General features: G+C 44.6%; 1 protein-coding gene across 1 annotated transcript; it reads right to left on the bottom strand.

The window, feature by feature from the left end:
- Positions 1-7,691: 7,691 nt before the first annotated feature.
- Positions 7,692-23,265, bottom strand: LOC123097138 (protein transport protein SEC23). Its single transcript, XM_044518890.1, has 12 exons — positions 22,356-23,265; positions 22,103-22,276; positions 21,315-21,476; positions 14,764-14,906; positions 11,588-11,663; positions 11,315-11,487; positions 11,154-11,235; positions 10,551-10,628; positions 8,907-9,068; positions 8,328-8,591; positions 8,141-8,245; positions 7,692-8,006 (listed from the first exon to the last, which is right to left on the bottom strand). Exons 1-12 carry the CDS (start codon positions 23,136-23,138, stop codon positions 7,860-7,862), a joined length of 2,349 nt encoding a protein of 782 aa, XP_044374825.1. The 5' UTR covers positions 23,139-23,265; the 3' UTR covers positions 7,692-7,859.
- Positions 23,266-23,962: the final 697 nt, after the last annotated feature.

The raw sequence follows: 23,962 nt of genomic DNA, 5'->3' as shown, positions 1-23,962 counted from the left end.
GCTCTGGACGGCGAAGCGCTGACGGATCGTGAAGGCTCCACGCTTGCAACCAAGTAGAGAGGCCGTGCTTTTGGTCTTCGGTTTGAAGGACTGTTCATGGGCGGTACAAGGGATCGTTCATCGACGATTCGAGGCACTCCAAGTGTGATCTTCACCAACACGTTCTTCTTCCGCTGCAACTCGGTGACGGTAACGATCGTGATCCCAACCCGTTATGCATCTTCATATTGATCTTGGATGTGCGTAGGCGCGAATATTTTTTGTTTTCTACTATGTTTCCCAACAAAGCCGAGTGTATGACACGAGCACTCAAGGACCTGACACGCTGCGGTTTTGTGTCAGCTCATCTTCTGCAGAGACCGAAGAAAAACTGCATGTACGTAGGACAAAAGTGTCTACTTCTACTTGTAATCGTTCACACACGCTGATACCGACCATTGTGGTATCGCAGGCCTATATAAGGGGAGTACCAAGTTACTTAAGAGGGACAGAGAACGGATACTACATCACTAGCACGCGCGCACACACACACACCAGTTGGTACAACAAGACTCGGGCACCACCCAAGGAGATCACTCTGCAAGCTTATAGAAGTAGAGATAGGAGTGCTTGGGCACTCAAGCTAGGACCACGACCACCACTGGTCACACCCTAAGCACCTCTTTTGTAACACGACAAAACTTGTACTCCCCACTTTGATATCAATAAGAAAGGACGTAGGGTTTTACGCTATCCATGGAAGCCTGAACCTGTATAAAAATCTTTGTGTCTCTTGTGGATCTCTTATCACAGCCTGATTTTTGGCCCTTTCTTTTTCATTTGATTTTCTGAGGTTTTTGCTTGAGTTTTCTTTTTTCGTGGCTTTGTGGTCTGGAAACTGAAGAAGATGACATCTTCTTTATTTCCAGAGTGGCTTGTCATCCTCAAATCCTTCCCTAGATCATATCATTTCCATCCTATCCCAATCCCAATATTCTTTTTATTGGGAATATTCCTTTTCTATTAAAGGAATCATCCTTTTTGCCCTAGGTTGTGAAGCAACCTATATTTCCATCACCCCTAAACTTCCCAAATAATTCTCATAAATTGTTTGGGTCATATCTTCCTCAAATATGGCAAAATGTTTCATTTGCCATGTTTATCATCATGCTCAAATAATTCATTTCCTATTCTGTCCTAAATGGCACATTGTGAAGCAACTGTTATTTTCCTTTCCCCAAGTGGCCTCAAACTCCTTGGAAACCTTTTCATGTCCATATCATTGCCACATGCCAAAATGCAACCTCATTTGACTAGTAGTCATTTAATTATGATTTTCCAAAGTTTCTGTCCAGAAAGAAACTTTGTGAAGGAGGTACAAGCTAGGCATATCCAAATGAGTTGCACTTTTGCATGGACCTTCATATAATCAAATAATAGCCCTCCACCAAAGTTGAGCTCATTTAATGCCTCCATGTGAGCGCAGCTTCAAATCTTTGATTTTGTCCAAAATTTCAGTTTGTGAAGCAAGTATATTTTATCTTGCTTCATTATGGCTGTAAATTTTTCAAGGCCTTCTCCTATCCATATAAACTCCCTCCACCAAGTTGTGGCTCAATCCATTTAGCCATTTTCCCTCTAGAATTTCTGCAAGTTTCTGGTCAGTGGGGATGTTTGTGAAGGAAGTACCATTTTGGTTTATCCAAATGGTGTGAAACCTTTTTCAACATCTTCATATGACCAAATAACTCTGCCCTGCCCAAGTTCAGCTCAATTGGCTTCACCATTTGAGTGCATCATCATGATTTCTATTCTGGACCAATTTAGGCAGTTGTGAAGCAACTATATCAAATATTGGTCCAAATCCCTCCATAGTTTCCAGGACCGTAGTCCTTCCATAGTCAAACACCCCAAACAACTCTGTTTGACCCAATCATCTCCCTGTTGATCAGGAGTACTCGGCCAAAACAGATACAGCAAACTTCAGGCGATCACTCACATCTCTCCTTTGCACGTCTGCGTGATCTATCACCTCCCTCGGCCTCTAGTATGAAAGGACTAAACGCTAGACAACGTTTACCTGCCTCTTGCGTCCCCTCCTTGCCGGTCACAGTGGTGACCACCGCCCTGGCACGCCATGGACGCGAGCTGAGCGGCGTTTTACTCGGGCCCCTCCTCGGTTCGTCGTGCTCGCGCGCCTCGTCGTGTCCAACAGCCAGCCCGCGTTGTTGCCGTTCCCCTGGAGCCATCTCCCCCCCCCCCCCCCGAAGCCTCCTCGCTGGCGCTCGTCGTCGTGCGCCCACGGGCGAACTGTAGCCGACCGGCTCTGTTCGCGCCGCGGCGGTTTCCCTCGCTTGTCCCCAAGCCCCTCTCGTCTCCGTGACCCTCATCCACTTCCCCCTCGTCGCCGTTCGAGCTTGGGCGCAAACACACGCGTCCGCAGCACCGGACACGCGTCTGCGGTGGCACCCGAGCTCGAACCGCCTTGCCACGGCTATATAAGCCAGCCCCGACCCCTCCCGAGCTCACCACTCGACCTCACGCACTCCTAGCTACCTCCCCGACCACCCAAACGAGCTCAAAGAGCTCTCTGGTTCCCCCCATGGCCGCCGTGCCTGCATCGGCCTCGGCCTAAATTCACTCAATGCCGAGCCCCTCTCTCCTCCTCTCCACCTCCAGTAGTTTCCCCATAGTCCAGCGCCCCTCCTCCACCCCTCAGCCCGGCGCCGGAGTTCTTGTGGCCGCGTGCCCCAAGATCAAACGCCACCGCTGCCCTCGGCCTTCGCGAGCCGCCGTCACTCCAGGCCTCCCCTGCGCCTGCTGCTGCTCCAGGAGGGAGCAGCACTCCGTTCCGCGCCCGCCGGTGGTCCCAGCTCCACCGGGGACGGCCGGAGCTGCCCGGGCCATCGCCGGCGCCGCGCGGCCTCGCCTCTCCCCTGCTTCTGTTGAGAGGAAGAAGGAGACCAGCGGGAGGAGAAAGAGAGCACCGCGGGACCCACCTGTAAGCGAGCCAGGAGCCGACCCCGCGTTGACCCCGCCCACGCTCACGTGGATAAGTGGAAGCGTATTCGCGAGAATGCGTTTTCTCTTTCCGAAGGCGTATTTTCTTGCGGCTTAGGCGAGGAATGCGCTTTCCCGTCGGGAAAGCGTATTTTCTCAAAACCGTTTCTGCCTTATCCACTCAGGGGCCTGTTTGTAGAAATATTTTTACAGATTGGTCCCTGGACTTCAACTCTTCACATCTTTTCAACCGTAACTCCAAACGAGGTGAAACCAACGCCCACGTCTTCGTCTCTTGGAGCCCGAACTTTTGGTACCATTTTCACCATGTTTCAACATTCTAAAAATGACAATTTTGCCCTTGCCCCTAATCAGCCCCCTCCGAGAGCGAAACCTTTCCGGCGATTCTTTCCGCGATCTTTCTACACTTCTCCCCGGAGCTTTCTTCATCCCCAGGCAAGCCACAACCACTATTTACATGATAGCCATGCAGAAGCATTGGTTTTCAACTTGAATCTTTAATAACTGCCAGTTCGTTTTGCTACTGCTGTCGGTATTTCGGTTATGCTTATGGATCGGTGTTTACCGTGATGCTATGTTTTCTTGCACTCTGTTATTTTGTTCTTCATGCTAGTATTATATTGGCCATGCTTGGTAATAGTACATGTTGGTGATGGTCTTCGGTGCATGACGATCGTCTGTTCCGAGTACCGTTGTTATGCATGTTCCTTCGCACCCAGTTGATTAAATACTTGCATGGTAGTTTACCGTTATGTTATTGCATGGTATTTATTATTGATGCTAGTGGTCAGGTTATGCTATGAGTAGTGTTCTAGTTGAGATATTCATGTTCGTCAGCATGCCGTGCTCATCTGGATAGATGATTAAATGTTGTTGTTATGCTCGTTGATTATGTTGCACCCCCATGCTTATTTGATATCATGTTCATGCATTGTAGTTGCATCATGTTATTTTATCATGGCTCAGCATATTGCATTCAAGTTTAACCGGATTAAATTGAACTTGAACAACTGTTGGCTGGGTCATGGTGCCACCATATCGATCTGACCAGTGCGACCACGTTTGCCTTATGGGAAGGCCCTAACTGGGTCTATTCTCATGCCTCTCACCGGTGCCTCCCGCGAGGGAAGGTTATGCACGGGCGCTACCTTGGCCAGGTAGGACGGCATAAGCCTTGTGTGCCCGTGTTTGGTTTTGAGCTCATGTCCCCGTTTGGGACCGTTTTGCCACGACGGTGGTCTTTGGTGCCTTTGGTAGGCACGGGGCCACCCAGGAGTTAGCCCAAAGGGGAGTTGGTCGGAGCGGCCGGGAGAGCGTCATGGCAGTAGATCGGTTTTGTCGGAACGCTTTGGTCCACCCGAATGGGAGTGCGAGGCCAGGGTTCCGTGGTGTGGGTACAGTGTGCTAACCTCTGCAGAGTGTGTGTGTTAAATCTATCGATAGCCGCGCCCGCAGATAAGGGCCCAGTTCGTGTCGGTCACACTATGGGTCAACAGTAATAATAATAATTTGATTAATAACAACCCCGGTTCGATGATGAAAGAAGTTGGTTGATATTTATGTGATCGTCAGAGGATCACTGTGATATCGTGAATACCGACTTGTTGGATATTTGTGATGTTATGCAAGAGTTAATGGTAAAGGTCAAGCTCCTTGTGGTCATAAATGATTACTACGGTATTGTTAATACCAAGCTTGATTGGATCCTGAGATGATTGTGTGATATCCGTGATGGTAAGTGATACAGGTGATGGTTACGAGGTAACCCGAACAGAGTAAGTTGGTGCATGCTAGTTTCATCATGTTGCATGCTAGTATCATCATGTTCATATGTTTATGCCATGCTCGTATTGTTCTAGCTGTATCATCTTGTTCATGCTATGATTGATCTGATAGTATCATGTTAATCCTTGTTAACCTGTAATTGCCATGCTATTGTTTGTCTTGATTGCTTTGGTTGCTGTGAGCTTGCAAGTATATTCAATGTACTGACCTGGCGTGTCATGCCAGTTTGCAGGTCATGCCAGATATGATTGCTTGTTTGTCGTGGATCCCTTGTTTGCGCGCTAGGATAAGCGTTCCAGCCAGAGTCCCTGCGGAGTGGAGTTCATCACCGTCGTCGCTGTTCCGCTGCCAGTAGTCATTCCGCTGCGTCGTGTTGTTTTGCTGCTTGCATAGAGCAACCGTGGCAGGCGTAGCGTCGCCGTGCCGATGTAATCCCCTTGTACCCCAATAGATTGCAATAAAGAACTGATTTGTTCTATGCTAAGCAGTGCCGTATTCCAGAAGACATCTCCTCGATCTCTGGGCTGGAATACGGGGCGTTCCGGTTTCTCTGAGCCGGGGTGCCACATCTCTTTTCGGGGAAATAGGGCATCTTAGCCCTTGACTGAACTCACAAATACAGGGTATCCTTGATCCCTGTGTCTTGAGTTTACACTCTGACAGTCACCACCGCGTTGAAGTATAACATATTCAAACATTATGTTACACCCTTTTCCCTTTATAATTCAAAATTCTCATCAAGGTTTTTAATGAGGTAATATCAACACAAGAACCATCGGGGTTTTCTAACATATGATGCATGCAAGTCATATTAATTGTCCTCTAAACTTACCAATGAGTTTTGTCCTTTCGAGTTTTTTTCATATAAGTTATTAAAGAGACAATTACCATCATATGTCATATCATTTTCTCCTTACATTTTTTCCATTGGATTTTAAAAGAGTTTTCAATGGCACATCATATCGCAGTCTTTCCTTATGATCTTTGACTCGAAATTTCTCACAAAAGATTCTTAATGAGGCGATATATGCAATACTTGCCATTTTTTGGCAGTGAGGTTTTCAAGGAAAGTTTACAAAGTATATTTATTATTCTCCAAACTCATCAACGAGTTTTCTCCTTTTTCAAAAGTTTTCTCGTATAAGTTATCAAGGAGGCAATAATCATAATATGTTGTATCACTTTTTTATTATTATTTTTCCACTGGGTTTAAAGGAGTTTCAGCAACATACCAGCAATATTCTCCTCATATTTTTCCCATGGGGTTTTTAGGGAGAATCTCAAGATTATACAAGGATTTCTTAAGATGGATGATTATACAAGAAGCCCTCAGCAATGAAACATTCAAGAAGCGGGTGTTGTACAAGGGGTGTTGGGAATTAATTAGCACTATCTATTATTAATTGGCACATGCTAATTAACACGCCGTCATTAACAAAGTGGTGTGTCCAACCCCAAACAGTCATGTCCCTTCTCTCTCTCTTGCCAACAGGATTCTGGAGGGATGCGTTCAAACAAACACCTCTTCTTTCCATCTCTTTCAGATGTATCTATACTTGAGAATCAATTGAAATCAGGATTAATCGTTGATTCACTTTCAATCTTGTTTTACTATAACAGGTTGTTCCGCTAGAACCGTGCGCATACACATCTGGATGTGTCCGTGCATGTCCGTTTTGATGGCCGAAGTAGGACATGCAGTGCATTTGCAAAACAGGCTGGGAATTTATGATCGAATAGAAGAAGCTACTAGGGCAGGTTGGTCAGGGTTAAAGATTTTGGAACAACAGATCTGCGGCTTGGAAGGGGTTATGCCAGGGACACTGACGATGAGAAAAAGAGAAACTATCACAGAGTAGTAAGTTGGTATATGTGGTGGCCCAAGTGCAGTATATGTTTTGGCAATTATGAGAAACGATGATGCGAGGACTAAATCGAGGACGGGCTAAAGTCTACGTAAGCCCTTGTAAGGTACTCCCTCTGTCCCATAATATAAGAACGTTTTTGACACTACACTAATGTTAAAAATGTTATTATATTATGGGACGGAAGGAGAAAAATCATTCACTCTACTTGCTTGTTAAGATAGTTTTATTAGGAAAGTGTAATGGAATTTCTTGGTAAAGATGTAAGAAAAGGGGTGCATATATTTATGTGATCATGAAGGTCCGGTCCTTGTAAAGCAAAAGAGCGTGTAATGCATGCACACAATTAACATCATAATTCACCATCATCAAGATATGATAGCAGCTTACTTAAACCATGAATTGGTGTATAAACCGTTTGATATAGGGGCGATGTTAGTATGTACTCCCTCCGTTCTGCTTTATAAGTCGTTTTAGAGAAATCAGTACAAAATTTCGCACTTCAAACCATTTCCACACTTCCCAAATATACCCCCGGTCAGAAGCTGGATATGCAGCAGGAGGGGGGGGGGGGGGGGGGGGGGGCTGCTTGCGAGCAGCTGCGGAGCTTGACAGCATGGTAGAGGCGACGAGATGCTTGGGGAGGCGATGTGCAGCAGGGGGCGGGGTGGGGTGCGACGCCAGCGATCTGCTGGAGACCTGAGGCCAGCAGAAGCTGGGTGGGGGGGAGGAGGGGGGGGGGGGGGGGGTTCTTCTTGAGGCAAGCACCTGCGGGGCTTGACAGCATGGTACAGGCGACGAGATGCTTGGGGAGATCTGCTGCAGGCAGCGGCGGCAATCTACTGGAGGACCGCCATGCCTCAAAGCCCCTGCGTCGACCGATGATTCAAATTTCGCTGTGTATCACTTGCCTGTGTTTCGTTTTGTATTTTGGAACAGGACAAACATGTCATTTTGCTGGTTTTTGGAGCTGGTCAGAAAAAGCTAAAACGACATATAATACGGAACAGAGGGAGTATAAAGGACGGGTGATAAGACTGGTGGACACCTTGCAAATGACTTTTTTTTATGTTTATTTCCAGAAGTTGAATTCATGATGAAAAGACACATGGCCAAAAAAAGTCAAAACTATGAGCGAGCCAGGTAGGTAAACAAACGTCGAACAGCTAGTAACAATCAATTTGGGAGTACAACACTGCATGCATTTCCTTACGACTGAACAGCCAGCCTTTGTAGATGCTCACAGAAGACCTGGAAGCTGACATCATCGGTGAATATGATGTCAGAACCTGGTGGAACATCATGTGCTGAATTATATGTGGCCGATGGATTTAGTTTTGCTAACAAGAACCTTGCCTGCACGCAATGGTACATGATATATGTTAACTATTGTTATTACACTATATAATTGATTCTTTTTAAGCAAACATAAAACTGAACATGCCCTAATCTACAAGAGAGAACAAATAATAATACAGTAACATACACACCTGGGAGCCATGTTGGTCACAGACAACTAGTCGAGGAACTGGAAATCGACCATTTATTATCACCTGGGCCTCCTCCTGAGGAGCTTGTAATAATTGTGCGAATTGCTGAAACAAAAGGAATTATAGCTAGTGAGCATCTGAATTGCTCAAACACTTGTGGACAGACTAGATGATGCACCCACGTTACCTGATGCTCCGGCTGATTCTGATAACACATGTTTCTCCACTGAGCGATTGTCATTCCATGGAATATGACAACACTGAAGTATGCATCAAGCAGCAGTATACGATCTACTGCTATTGATGCCACATCGAGGAATACAGGAGAAGGAGGTGAATCGAAAGAAAATGAAATTAATGACGGCTGAATCATTGCAACTGAATTAGTGATACTCTCTCGGTTGAGTAACATTCGGAAATAGGCTGTTTCATCTGGACTGTTATTGAAAACCTGTAATAACAAAAGGCCGAGTATTAGTAAGGCACTGATTTCCTCGAGGGGAAAAAACAATAATGCAGCCAGTTCACAAAATAAGTGACGTTTTAGACAGACCTTCGATCAAAGTTTTAACACTTCCACTGCCAATAATGTTTAAATTTTAGATTGGAAACTTGGAAATCCTATGAATAGATTTGCTTGGAAGTATTTTGATCCTCTTGGGTTTGATACATATACTACGGTGAAACTTAGTGGTCAAAGTGTGCAAAACAGCAAAATGGCACTTATTTGTGAACTGGACAAAGTAACAGGTGTGCAACACATCACCTGAACAAATTGCGAACGCCGGAGATTAAACATAAACTGAGGAAACAGTGAGAAATTAGAATGTAGGCTAAATGAAGAGGGGTCATCCTTCCGATAATCCCCAAATCTTGAACATAGTCGTATGAGAGATCTATCGAGCCACCGTGTTGCATCAAACTCTTCCTACAAAATGGTTCAAACAAACTGTTAATCATGCATCTCAAACACAAATTTGGATTTAGCAACAGCTGGGTGACAAATTGCATGTACATATGCAGGTGCGTAAGATATGTCATACGCTAATCAGAGAGCCCACAAGGTATACAGCTGTTCATAAAGATCAACAACATGCACAAATGTACTAAAGGAATTCACTGTATCAGGTACACTCTGCTGTCATTTAATAACACAGCTAGAAAATCAAAAGATAACAAAATGCATAGAGAAAATGATGATATTGAAAAAGATAAAGAAAATGCACCGATTTTAGTGTTCGCCTGCTCAACAAAAAATTGCATGCGGAACAAGTCATCAACCCTAGAACTTTAGAAAATCAATAGCTAACAGTATGCACACTTGCACAGACTACGTGCAAACATAGATGCATAAGAGGATACACGATATCAAGAACTAAATGTTTCCTTGTTTCCTCCTGAATATGGACGCAGAAGTGTCTAAACCCAGTTGCAAACAAATTACTACGTACAACAGGCATAAAGAAAATAATAAGTTTTCATGGTTAAGTAGAAAAGAACAAATACAGTGGCCACCATATCAAAACCTCCTATTTTGATGTGCATAAGTATAGAATTAACAATAATTACAATTATTGTATAATACTCCCTCCGTTCCTAAATATTTGTCTTTCTAGATATTTCAACAAGTGACTATATACGGAACAAAATGAGTGAATCTACACTCTAAAATATGTCTATATACATCTGTATGTGGTAGTCCATTTGAAATCTCTAGAAAGACTTATATTTAGGAACGGAGGAAGTACTATAGTAGTCTAGGATTAGGCTAGTCATAGTGGGGAGTAACTTAGACTAGTGTCATGCATATGACACTAGTCCATGTTACTACCTTCATAGTGAGGAGTAACATAGAGGTAGTGTCATAGGTGTTTGTATTTATTAGCTTGTAACTAATTTTGTCTTGGGAAGTGTTATGTGATGGTTACATATTCTGTTACTCATAACATCTCTCCTTATTAACTACATGCCACATAAGCAAACATATCCTGGGGTGCATTATGTTACTAGCTAAGTTACTCCCACTATGACCAGCCTTAGGCAGTTGTTGGCTTGAGAGTGAAAACACACAATTAATACACCTGTAGATCAACCTAAGGACCTACTTAACCATTCAGAGTAAAAAGATTTAATGCTCTAAATTGTCATTACTGCAGTGATAAATGTTTGATGAAGATGACACTTTAGTTAAATGCAAGTGTCAGGGTGAGACTGGCTTTCGCTCCAACACAAGAATATGCACATAACAGAACACAACAGCTGGGAAATAGACAAATTATATGAGTATATGACCATCGGTTTTTGTTCAATCAAATAGGCAATCAAAGCCATATACTACTGATGTTATCAGGTACAAAAATCACTGAGGTTGCACTCAGGATAACTGGAGTATGATCCATGAATGAAGTACCTCTATTTCCATTTTCAAGGAGATGTATCTTGCCAACACAACAGCTGCAGTTTCCTGGTCAAATCCTTCGACTAGTTCCTGTATTTAAAGGAAATGCATGTCAAGTCAAAAGCGAAAGTCATCCAATGAAATGTAATAGTCCTGCAAGTAACACCTAGGAATTTATAATCTGTGATCTGTCCTACTTAAACCAGTAGAAAGAAAACTTTTTACTCTAAGGGAGAAGCACTCATTTGTTTAAGAAGACTTTGACAAGAGAATTCCAGGCACAATAAACAGTGAACACTACAGTGCCTTAATGCATTTTTCTCCCATAGACAGGTTAAATGGATTGGACAGCTTCAGGCAGGTGAAAAATAGTATATTCATTGTTGCCAATACGTGATCACTTAAAATTATAGCTTATAATACATGAGCATGAGAAATGAAACAGCTACAATGCAGGAAAGTACTGTACATGTGTATGATGATATATATAACCCATAACAAGAAATGATCATAGATTACAATTGATATGGTTCAGTTTAGCACACTGCTCGTGCTCAACAACATAATATACATAACAAGAAATTTTTAAGGCTCGCTTAAAAGAATAAGGCTAACCTCGGTATTGGTAGAACCATCCACCCATTTTCTGGATACAGTAGTAGCTCTTATTCTCATTTGACCTTCCGGGTGTTGGTAACTACAAAAGAATCACCACACTCAGCAGTCGGCACATTCAGTCAATCTTACACAAAAGATAGCAGAACTGAAATAACTACCTGGTTACAAACTGTATGTACAAATCGGGATTTTGATGACCTGGTTGGCCAGAGCGTTCACTCGGTGAGACATCAAAAAAAACTGTAAGTGAAGTATTCCTATCAAGCCCACACATTTTCCATGCTGTTGTGTTTCCCTGACCGACAATTGTGTCTGCACATAAAGCTCCTTTCTATGGTTGGCATGTTGCAAAGATCAAGCCAAGTCTTAACATTAGTATTTTTCAGCTTAAGAAATCTTAGCATAAATGAGTTTATGATATAGATGCCTACCTTCTCCAAAGATGTACACGGTCCAATAACACCCTGAACTTTAATGTCCTTTGAACAGTTTATTTCAAATGTGCCACTTCAAGAAAGAAAAAAGGCAAGAATCAGTAGATGTTTACAGCTATTTTGCTGAATCATGGTATTAGGAGAAACACGACATACCCCTCCTCAACCTCTACTTTCAAGATTAAGAGGTAAGCATAGTTTAGCTATCCGAAATTACCATTAAGAGAATTCACTTCCCAAGAAGTTCACTAAATCCAGAAGAAACTTTTTCAGACCAGTTTTAATCTTTAATTTGATTTCTAGTGTTGGTTAGGCGCATCAGTAGTTGACATCATCTCCATATGACATGGATATTATATGCAGATAAAAGAGGAAATCAAATGAGAAGAGAAGAAACTATAACTATTATCCAAAGCTTAGACCAATGCCATTCATCTTGAGCTTGCTATGATCTACCTCCTCGGCCTTAGATTCCTAGCTCACAGCCACAGCTCACCGCTCCCAAGTTCAAAGGCCTACTGTCAACATTTATTGCTTCCGAGTGCCACCATCTGAAACCACCCACCAAAATCTGGTTACTGCCTACTGCCACTGATGGCACTCCATGTCAACGGCTCAAAGGCTGCTCACCCAAATCTAGTAGCTGACAGGGAAGATGGCAAAGAAAAGGATGACAGTGAACAAAGCATGAAGCACCGAGTAGTAGCATGCGAAAATGCCTTACGGTGGACGAGCACTCTGCGGACCATATCCTGCCCGTCCGTTATCCTAACTGATCAGATCCCTCCCGGTATTTGTGCGTTCTGTCCCCCCTAGAGCCCCGTCAAAGCTTGTATCCCGGCAGCTATAGCTAGCTTTATTGACAGAGATTCTAGCCGCTGGAACACATGTGATGAGTATGGCACCATTTCAATTTACCCTCTGCCACCCGAAACAGTGCGATGTGACCTGACCTTGTGCCCAATTGACGCTCCCCTCACGATAGCACATAAAATAATAATCGGCCATTAAGACCAATTTGTTAGTCAGTGTAATGTACAGAGAGTATGATATTAACAGTCTATTAAGTCTGCTAAACACCTATTAATCTCATACAGACTGCTTTAGAGTAATTTATTATTGTGACGCTCGTCCAGATTTTTTTTAACTCTCAATATTATCAAATGTTTTTCTGGTCACAAATTATCTTAAACTTTATAGTGTCACCTTATAATTTCATTAGTTAGACTTATAGGTGTTCTTAGATTTTATCCATAAAATAATACTCCCTCCGTCGCAAAATAAGGGTCTCAAGTTTAGTACAACTTTGCACTAAAGCTAGTACAAAGTTGAGACACTTATTTTGGGACGGAGGGAGTACTACTATATTGTCTGTTAGCACCATCTGGTCGTCAGGGCCATTTACTTAAACTAGGATTTGGTCGTCAGGGCCATTTACTTAAACTAGGATTTAAACTGGTTTTATATGCCCGTTGGAAGTTTCTGCACAGTTGGGGCTCTGAACAAGAATTGGCCTCACACAGTTTGTTAGATTAATGTATTACTCTCCCGCCAAAAAAAGAGATCCCGCAAAAAAAGATAAATGTATTACTGTGCCGCCTGTTATATAATCTTTTCTATTACCAAATTTTGTTCTTTTGCCACAAACCATCTTGGAGCCTCTGTAAGAAGGTGAAAATGTCTTTTGGTGGACTTTAGAGAAAAACAATATTTCCACAGTGCAAAAAAAATCAAAAATATTTGTACATGCACATATAACTCATTCAACAAAATTTCATAACAATATACTTTCATACCTGACATAAACAAAAAAAAAGGGGCAGCCCCGGTGCATGTAGCTCCCGCTTGCGCAGGGTCCGGGGAAGGGTCCGACCAAATAAAAACAAATACGTCAATAAAAGTGGGTCAATTTTTTTATTGTTGTACCAAGATTTTTTTTTTGTACAGCTTGCAAGTCATAATATTTTTTGAACAAAATATCACAGGTTCATTGTGAATATGTATAAGTTTCCAAAGTTTTTTTTGAAACTTGACAAATATGATTTTTGAATCATTTGAAAAAAAAAGGATCAAATTGCACCCGTCCACCATACTGTTTTTAGATTTTATCAATCTGTTTTTATCCGGCACATTAAACTCATCAAGTAGATTTGATTAGTGACCCTGACTGATTTTGTTTTAGAGCGAGTAGATGCAAGAGATGCGCACTGTGCATGATGGAACAATTGGCAGGGTCTCTTTTTGTCACGTCCTGACATGCAAAAAGTTTCTGCGTTGTGTGGCCCACACCACCCATCAAGCTAGTACATTGCCAGGTCAAGTCACCAACTCCTTCCCTGTAGCATGTGCACGTACAGATCCACGCGAGGGAACACAAGTGCCAAGCTCGTACGCCTATGACACCTACACCCTACTCCAAGGAAACGAGCACGGGGGACAGGGCAGTGACGTTTGAGCATCTCGAGGAATCGTTCTATGGCTAGGATACAGTCCACACGAGCCGGTGTCCACCATAAAGTCGCTCCCGAGTTCATGGCTTCTTGAGAGGTCATGAGCAATCAACCCTCCCCATAAGAAGATTGGGAAGAGGCGGGGCAACGGGATAGAGAGTTATGTTAAGAGGAGGATACGCTATAAGCACAGCGACAGCATCTGCTGCTATTGGCACAGCGACAGCATCTGCCAGATTCAAAGAAAAGATGTGAACAACGTTGATCTACTCGAGGAGAGCAAGCCAGCGAGCAGTGGTCATCCGAGAGATAACAAGATCCAGTAGTTTGAAGCTTACTACCTCTCATGTCCTGCCATTGCTACTATTCATGTTGTTCAGTATTACTCATTATCACCAAGCAGCCGACAGCTGTGGGGGTGGTCACTGATGATCATTGTCCATTGTGCATAGCAGGGATCAGAGACAACTGAGCTGGGGGTTAAATTACTTAAAAGAACGATTCTGCTGATCTATATGGGGAAGAGTCACAGAGCAAGGAGGCCCGATGGATGTTCATCATGTGATGTGAACGGCCAGCACAACAGACAAACCACAGTAGGTGGTGAAATTAGCTGAGTTAAAAACATATACTGACTGTTCATACAGATCTACCTAGACATACCATCTTTGATGAAAATGTAAAAGGTAATGAAACAAAGATGATAACAGACAGCAAACTTACTTGAATGACAGGCCCAATGAATGTTCACCTCCCTCGAAAATACGTTTAAAAGAATCCTTAAACACAGAATGCCCAAAACTCTCAGATAAGACAACAAGGCCGCCTGTTCTCTCAATAGCAAGCTTCATCTCAGCTAGTCCAACCTGTTTTGGTGTTCCAAACATAACAGAAGTTCAATGGAACACCAATAGAAAATCAACAAGCACAATTGGAGGATTATAAATGTAGCTTCAGATACAAGCCATTCTAAACTCATACAACGTGATTTCATTAACATTTCCATCTAGTAATTGGCAACGGATCTTCTCAGAAATTATGACATGTGAATTTTTTTGTCTTTGAAGTAACAACATGTGAAAAATTTACACAGTATCTTCCCCAGAAAGGCAAATCCCATCTTTTTTCTTCTTCTTGAAGCAGCAAACACAGATGTCACAAAATGAAATTTAGTAATACGTTATAGTTTGTAGAACCAATCATTCAGCTAGATTAATACTAATGGAACATAGAAATAGTATATTTCTGATTATCAAATGGAGCAATAGTGAAAGATGGACAAGAAAATGCATAGTATACAGATGGCTACAGCAGTGGGGCAGTTTGGGACTTGTGTAGTATACTGTGTACTTGCTGCCATTCATACTGAACTACTGACTGTGATCGGGTACTAGCTAAAGTTGTTCAAGGAAACACTTGGTTACACAATTTCTGGTCATCCAATAGCATCCAATTCAAATTGTCTTCAATATATCCCGCTAACTTGACGCTAAACTTTTCAGTCAATTACAACTAAAGATTCAAGGTCTTCAAGAGAACACATGACTTAATCTTCTCTTCACGAATCAAATATATGTGAAATGATCATGGTTCAAAAAAGAGGCATAAGGTGCACGCTTAGGCTTGCCTTGGTGCTAGGTGGAGGCCTACCACCTCGCTTTGTCCATTGGCGTTGGTTTTGGTGGCCAGCGAGGTCTAGCGGCAGCCGCAGCAGCAGTGAGAGAAGGAAGGAGGAAGAGGAGAAGGAGCTGCAGCGGCAGGGGGAGGCACTACAGCACACCAATGGTTATGCATGAAACAGAGGATGAAGGATATCAATATGCAGACTGCCCTTGGTACATTTTTTACCTTGAAAATGCCATTCATTAAATCCTTATTACTTGATTCTCTGCTTTATTGAGAGGGGTAGGCCCCTTTATATAGTATAGATAGACAAGACTTGACCGATAGGTCTATTCAAACTCTAATATGATCTCTAAACTGACTGGCCTCTTTCCTTGCAAACTTGCTTAATCAACTACGACTCTAATTAAGAGATAAGATTCCACGTTTGACGGGCTGGCACACATAACATCTCTCCCTTTCTTGAGAAACAGCTTGTCCGCAAGCTGTAGCTTATCAAAATCGACTCCCATGGGACCTTGGGTGCTACCGGTTGTGGAGTATCTTGGCCATAGTCATCAGCCTCGATGAAGAAGAGCCGCAAGCACCGGTGACCCTGAACATAAATCTCGTTGTAGTTGAAGCAAAGGCACTGATGATGACGTTATGCCAACTCAGTGGGGTGAGGCACCGAACTTGTCATGGCAGGTTGGCTCTGGAGTGGTCGACGGCAGGACAGGTGCTAGTGGTGCTGGCGATGAAGATGTCAGAATTAAGTTGACCGCAAGAGGATCAGAGGGGCACAAGGGCCCCATAGGCTCAAAAGGCTGGTGTGATAACGTTGTTGGAGGAAAATGTCACTGCGCATAGGTCTTGGTGAAGGAAACGACGGTTTGGAGGTCGAATGGTCTTTGAAACTCAACGTCAACCCCTGCCATGTACAAAAACCATTGTTGGGACGGTGCTAATGGCTCATTGTCGCGGCCAATGTTCAGGATATCAGTTTCTGATAGCTGCTCTACCAGGTGCTGAGTAGGAATTAATCGGTGAATCGGCCTATTTACTGAATTTATCGGTGACCAGCGATTACGAGTCGAACGACTAATCTAGACTAGTCGCTCGACTAGTCTACGAATCGCAAAGTGAATGTCGACTCATTTTCTCGTGTAGACTACAAATAAGAGTCGAGCCGTGGATGGACTAGTCGACGACTAGTCTGGACTAGTCGACACATACGAGTCGAGCGACTCAAAAAAGAGAGCTGCCTCAGCTGGGACGAGGCGCCGCCAGCACCCACTGCCCTGCCACCGCCGCCGCCACCCACCGCCGGGACGGCGGATGGCGCAGCCAGGTGCGGCGGCCGGCCGGAGCTCGTGCTGAGGCAGCGACCATGGCCGTGACCCGTAGGGGCGCGCGGCCTTGAGACGAGAGAGAAGGAAGAGAGAGAGAGAGAGAGGAGGAAAGGAGGAGGCATGGCGGTGGTCGGCGGGCTCGCCGGCGGCAGCGGCCGGGACCGGTAGAAGGCGGGAGGAGGCGCGGGTCGCGTGCGCGCGTGCTCCCGTGCGTGATGGCGCTGGCGGCGGCGATTGGAGAGGTCGGGAGCTAGGGTTCCAGTGGCTGGGGGCTAAGTAGGCTGGCCATTTGGGCCCAAATGGGCCAGCTGGGGGGTGCTGCGTGGTGCTGGGCTAGTATTTAGACAGTGGCTGGTCCTATGGCATACCCACTTGGGCCCAGAACACTGCATAGCTCAATTATTTAGACAGTGGCTGGTTTTATTGCATACTGTACTGTTAGTATATACTACATACTACCACTAGGTATTAGTAGCTGAGTACTACAGTACCATGTCAACTAGTCTAGCACTAGTCTAGACTAGTCTCGATTAGTCTATGAGTCTCTACCTCGGAACGACTCGTCGACTCATAAACCTTGTCGGTGACCCATTTATCGGTTGGTTAACATAGGGCCATGTCTATATATCCTAGGCTACATGGCAACATGCAATGTACTAAATGTCTAAATATGCTAATGTACACATTAATGTAACAAGGAAAAGTGTTACATATCTATATATCCTAGGCCACAACCCACATCATCCGAACTTCTTTTCAAAGATGGAGCACTTGCAGTGGTGGAAGCCTACACAGAGAGGACAGAGCAGCAATGCAGATATAGCCAACCAGTAGCAGCACAACAATTTGGGGGAAGGAGCAGGACCCCAAACCTAGAGAAGGGAGGGAAACAGGCTACATTTTTGGCCAAAATAAGCTTTGCCTCCCTGCCAGTTAATCGGCCCACCCAAAACTTTGGCCTTTTATCGGCTGTCGGACCGATTAATCGGCTGTCCCAATTAATTGTCCTAAGGGGTTATTCGATTCGGTCAGGTGCCGAGTAGCGATTAACAAGGCAGTTAACTTGTTTGATGGTCGATATTTTGAACATCGGTTGCGGCACATGAGGACTACAAACCTGCTGTTGTAGTCGACGACCAAGGAAGTAAACGGGAGATGCGCCAACTCGCCAAAGGGATTTGCACGATGTGATGGCCCAAACTGAACGCGGCAAGCCTCATAGAACTGCTGCCATGTCAGCATGCCTAAATTGCGTTCAGCTTGAACGCACCAGAGTTGAGCGTCATTGGTGAGGTGGCAGGCTGCAGTCCAGACCTTATCGGCTGTCAGATCGATTAATCGGTTGTCCCAGTTAATTGTCCTAAGGGGTTATTCGATCCGGTCAGGTGCCGAGTAGCGATTAACAAGGCAGTTAACTTGTTTGACGGCCGATATTTTGAACAGTGGTTGCGGCACATGAGTGCTAGAAACCTGTTGTTGTAGTCGACGACTGAGGAAGTGAACGGGAGATGCCTAAATTCCGCTCAAGCTGAACACACCAGAATTGAGCGTCATCGGTGAGGTGGCAGACTGCAGTCCATACCTTATCGGCCTCGTCCGTGCACTGTCCACAAAAGAACTGCCCACAGCATTGAGCCAACCAAGAGGATCGACCAAGTCGACAAGCTTGTGGAAGCAGGGCATGCCGAAACACTAACCTGAGCCAAGGTGACGGTTAAGCAGGGGGCGGAAAGGGTGGGCAGGATGGACCTAGGGAAGGGGACGGCCATAACGGCATATGAAATGGCTTGGCAGGTGGAGGCATGAAGGTTGTAGAGGCGCGGCGATACGTGGCTGCTGCTTGTAGGTGAGGGCGGGAAAATTGTGCAGGATTTGGGATGGGATTTGAGTTGTAAAGGTTGGGTTCCGAAGTGACCCAGATTGATTTTTGAAGGCAGCTGCAGCGAGTAAGGAGATGGCTAGAGATGGTAAAAGGGTAATAGCGGCTGGTGGTGGTTGGCAGCAGTCAGCACGTGGTTGCGGTGCCAGCAGATAGGTGGTGGAAGGCAGGAAAGAGAGGGGGTGGGGAGTCAGCAATCTGCCCAGAGGGTAGATGTCCGCCGGCGGCAGTGGTGTCGATTCGCCCGCTCGAGAAGAGGTCACCGAAGGTACTGTTGGCAAGGCAAAACACCAAGGGCGCATCGTCGCTTGAGAGCGGCGCATGGGACGCGGAGGTGGCGTCGTGGGCAGCTGCTGCAGCCACGGAATCTGGTGGCAGGGCCAGGGCCAGCAGCCATTGCTCAAGTGCTGCACCAGCCAGACGAGAAGCACTTGTTCCTTCACTCATTAGCATGTGAAGGCCTCCACTCATAGCCTCCAATTGCTTCGTGATGAGCTTCATCTGCTCAAAAGCCTCAATCTTGATTTCTTTGCCCGAATTGGAAGGGTCTACTTCTGATATAACCCTAATCTATATCTATATCTATATCTATATTTATACCTATACCTATACCTACTAATAAAGCAAGGTGCGTTTCACTGATTTTTTCATCCGTTCACCGTCGAAAAAAAAATCTACCCGAGGTGGTACTAAATTCTTATGTGTTTGTCTGCTAGAAAAAGAATTTTCGTACATGGGCCGCGCACTGTGGCCCAGCGAAGCCAGCCCACTTATTTTTCAGCCCACGCAGTTGCAAAAATTCTATTTTCCGCACTGGGCAACAAATAGTCAAAGTTTCGCACAGGACAACCAATAATTGGCTGGCCCATTTTTATTTTTTCAGTGTTTTACTTCTATTTATTCTCCTTTACCTATCTCTTTTTTCCCTTCCAAGTTTATTTTTCTTTTAGAATTTATTTCATAAACTAAAAATTCTCAAAACCGTTAGGAATAAAAAAACAAATTTTGGAAAATGTTCAGGCTTCCAATTTTATTTTGCTATTTTGAAAGATATTCGGAACTTGCAAAAAGTTTCCCATTTTTTCAAAAAAAAATATTGTTTTTCAAAATTGTTCAAGATTTCTAAAATGAAAATGGCATTTCAAAAATGCTCCAAATTCAAAAAATATTCTTGTTTTAGTGAAATTTTCAAAATTAAAAATATTGTTCGTGTATAAATGAAGCACTTCACTTACGAAGCCTTTTATCCCAAACAAGTTGGGGTAGGCTAGATATGAAACCCTGTCACGAGGACTTCCCAGGAGGTCACCCATCCTAGTACTCTCGCCCAAATGGGTTTCATACCCAAAAGACTGGCTAGTTTTTACGTTGGCTCGCCAAGCCTATCACAACCCTTAGATATGAAACCCTTTCACGAGGACTTCCTAGGAGGTCACCCATCCTAGTACTACTCTCACTCAAATGGGTTTCATACCTATGGGATTGGCACATGTTCACATTTTAAAAAAATGTTCACAAATTCAAATATTGTTCATGTTTTCATAAAAAGTCGGTGTTTTCAGAAAATGTTTGTGAATTTCAAAAGATGTTCCCTTTCATATTTTGTTCGCGTTTTTTTTTTGAAAGTGTACATAATTTTCAAAAAACTGTTCAGGATTTAAAAAATTGTTCATGTTTCCTAGAATATTCAGAAGTTTCATATCTAAAAATCCCCTCGATTGAAAGGATGAGTAGATTGAATAACTCATGGGCCTTCTCTGGTGTACGATGACGTAACAACTAAATGCCCTTGATCAATGAATGGAAAAATAGCGGATTGATTCCTTCACACATGGCGAAACCTAGAAGCTAAATGTTCCTTTTTCGTGTGCACACAGGGTTTTGCTTGCACATATAATTCTCACTGACTTTAAATGCAAACTATTTTATCTCCCGTTGCAACGCACGGGCATATGTGCTAGTTACTGAAAAGTAGATAAAAGTAGACGACAATATTCGTCTCTGCTTTATTAAGAGGGGTCGGCCCCTTTATATAGTATATAAAGACAAGACTTGATCGACAAGCCGAAAAGTCTATTCAGACTAATATAATTTCTAAACTAACTGGACTCTTTCCAAACAACTTGCTTAATCAACTAGGACTCCAAATTAAGGGATAAGACTCCATGCTTGATGGACTGGCACACATAACAATAATAGATGCAAGTTATTAATTATAGAACTTATAAGAAATAGTCACATGACTAAATCTAGTTGGTTTCAGTCAGCCAATCAACCAAAGACTTGACAAAAGGACGAACTGGCAGTAATATCCTGAAGTATAAATTAAGAAGCTAGCTCAAGAACTGCAGTCATTTCGGCGAACACCATAAACTCATAGTCTTCTCAGCAATAGGAAGTACAAACACAGCAATATAATGCTAGCTAAAGAGAATACTAACCTGATCAAGAGCAGATGCAAACACATCTAGAACATGACCTTGACTGACCAGTTGTTTGGCAAGGCCATCGTAAAATTTGACGGCTTTCTGGAAATGAGGCGCCGCATCCTTATCAAGATCCTTGTGTGATCTAACTGGCTCAGACAAATCTTTTGATACAATCTGCATTGTCCAATGGAGTGATATCAAGCAAAATGAATTTATAAACAGAAATATAGAGAAGAAATATCATTGAAAACAATCAGTAAGATGTGAAGTCCAGCAAATTGTAAGAACACCATCAATTCTGTAGAAGCTCCATAAAAGAATTCTACAATCTTCGTACTTACTGAGTACTACGCAAACTACAGAGAGAAGCGGTATCTCCAAATCTGTTATAGTACAACAAGAAGTGCATGCCCATAACCTACGACACCACATCATGAGTATGCTGACATATACATTTTGCAATTTCATATTCTTCGATATCAGGCTTAGGTGAATTTAGAGAAACTATTAGCGTCACTAAAGGGGTAAAGATTTGCCTTGGCAATTAAGTAATGATAATCGCTGTCATGCATTTTCAATTTCCAGGAAAGAGGATTTAACAAAATACTCCCTCCGTCTTAGATACATCCGTATTTAGACAAATATAAGACAAGAATTTTGGGACGGAGGAGTAATTAACAGGACACCATCCAGTATCTCAAGTAGACCACGTTTCTGATATAGCAAACCATGTTGCATCGAGAAGCAATTTCAATTAACTGATTTATTTACGCTCATGCAAAGAAAGCAAGAATCTTTACCACTCCAGGACCTTCGGTACATGGCCCGCCAAGTAGCGCAATAATCCTTGCGCCAGTCCCAGGCACGCACGCCCCAAGCAACCCAGCCGCCACATTTAGCGCAACACCCGTGCACCTGATGGCACGGTTGCCAGCCTCAACCGGCCACTGGTCAGGCTGCAACTCGTCCAGCAGCTGCAATACAACAACAAGTATGTCAAGTTATGCTTGCGTTCAACTAAATTCACCAAACCCAATGGGCCAAATACCTCACCGTGCTGAGCGTGCACTCGCACTCTGATACCGGGAGCAAGAACCTGTTAACCCCTGTCGTGACTAATGGATGCATCCCATTGACCTGTTGCACGCCTGGCTGCTGTGTCATCTTTGGGAACCCTGGCCGCCCCCCGCCTGATAACCCAAGCTGATCCAAAATCTGCTCTTTGGAGATCTCCTTGCTCCCCCGGAACACGTAGATCTTGCTGAGTTCGGAGAACCCAAGCTCGTGCAGATGCACCTGCGTCCCGAAGGTCACCAGGCCAACAAGTGCGTGCTCCGGCAGAAGCGCGACCGCCTTCCGCATGGACAGCTTGACGTACTCCAGTTCTTCCTCGATGACGCAGGTGTCGATGACGAACAGGAACACTGGCGGCAGCGGTGCAGGCGATCCCGGGGGTCCGGCTACGAGGTACTCGACGGTGGAGCATTGTGTGAAGAGCTCGGCGGGCACGTTGTTCTCGGAGATGCCGGCGTAGTGCGGGGGGAAGTGGTTGCGCGAGAAGCAGAGCGGGCAGATCCAGATCTTGGCGGCGAAGTCGACACGGGCGAAGGGGTTGAGGAGCGCGGAGCAAGGCGGCTTGCAGCGGAGTGGCGGGTAGGGAAGGGGCGGCGACGCGAGGGACTCGGGGGAGCGGACCGGGGAGATGGCGACGGCGAGCGGGACGACGCAGCGGCTGGCTTCAACCTTGGACCGGGGCCAGGCGTTCCATGTGAAGCGGACCGCGTCCGGGCCATCGGGGTCGGCGGGCGCCGCAGCCGCGGAGGGGTCGGCCGCCATGATTGAGCGCGGCGAGCAGCTATCGGAGAGGAGAGGGGAGCGGGTGGATCGGAGGGGAGAGAGGAGGGGAGGGAGGTGGAGAGCTGCGCCTGCGGGTTGTTTCCTGTTCTGTTCTCTCCGTCTTTTTGTCCTGGTTTTCGTTTTCTTTCTTATATTATTATTAGTGCTACCGAGGAGGCTCGGGTGCTACCGTGATACACTCCTGCCGACTGATTCTCTGATCGGACGGCTCCACTAACTCTGCAATATTTGCAAAAAAAACGTTCTAAGAGTAACTCTAAACCCCGCATTTTGCCGACCTGTAAAATGTGTTTGCAGGTCGCACGGGGGCGGTTATGCAGGCCGAATTTTACAGCGGCAGACTAGAAACCGCAAACAAACCCTTATTTTTTAGGGTTTTTATCAGTTTTGCCATCGGTTGTACTACACTACTCAGTTATGCCACTAAATTATTTCACTGCCCAGAAATGCCACTGTTCCGTTAGGCGCGTGCTCAAAAAAGCCATTCAGATCAATGAACGTTGACCATGTTATATGACTATAATGCCCCTGGGCTCATTTGCAAGATCTCTCTTCATGGTGTGGGCCCAATTTGTCAAGGAGTAGGAAAAGAAATTAGGAGGAAAGGAGAGATGAGGTGGATCAAACCAGAGACGTAAGTGTGGTGAGCGGGCAAGCTAACCACCACACCCGATTGAAGCATTTGATTGAGGAGCAGATGTACTTACCCTTATCCAATACTTAACCTGCTCGTATCAGTTTCTCAAGCCGGAACCACAATTCCTAGCCGTCGCCTGCCGATGCTCAACTGCAACCGCCGGTCG

This window comes from Triticum aestivum, chromosome 4D, assembly GCF_018294505.1.
Source record: "Triticum aestivum cultivar Chinese Spring chromosome 4D, IWGSC CS RefSeq v2.1, whole genome shotgun sequence".
Taxonomy (NCBI): Eukaryota; Viridiplantae; Streptophyta; class Magnoliopsida; order Poales; family Poaceae; genus Triticum; species Triticum aestivum.
Note: the sequence above shows the minus strand (reverse complement) of the source record. Positions and strands in the feature narration are given on the sequence as shown.

Coding starts and splice junctions, on each gene's coding strand:
- LOC123097138 (XM_044518890.1), bottom strand. CDS start 23,138: ATGGCGGCCGACCCCTCCGCGGCTGCGGCGCCCGCCGACCCCGATGGC. Junction 9,069..10,550: donor CCTTGAAAATGGAAATAGAG/GTACTTCATTCA, acceptor ACCATTTTGTAG/GAAGAGTTTGATGCAACACG. Junction 8,007..8,140: donor GTGACCAACATGGCTCCCAG/GTGTGTATGTTA, acceptor CATTGCGTGCAG/GCAAGGTTCTTGTTAGCAAA.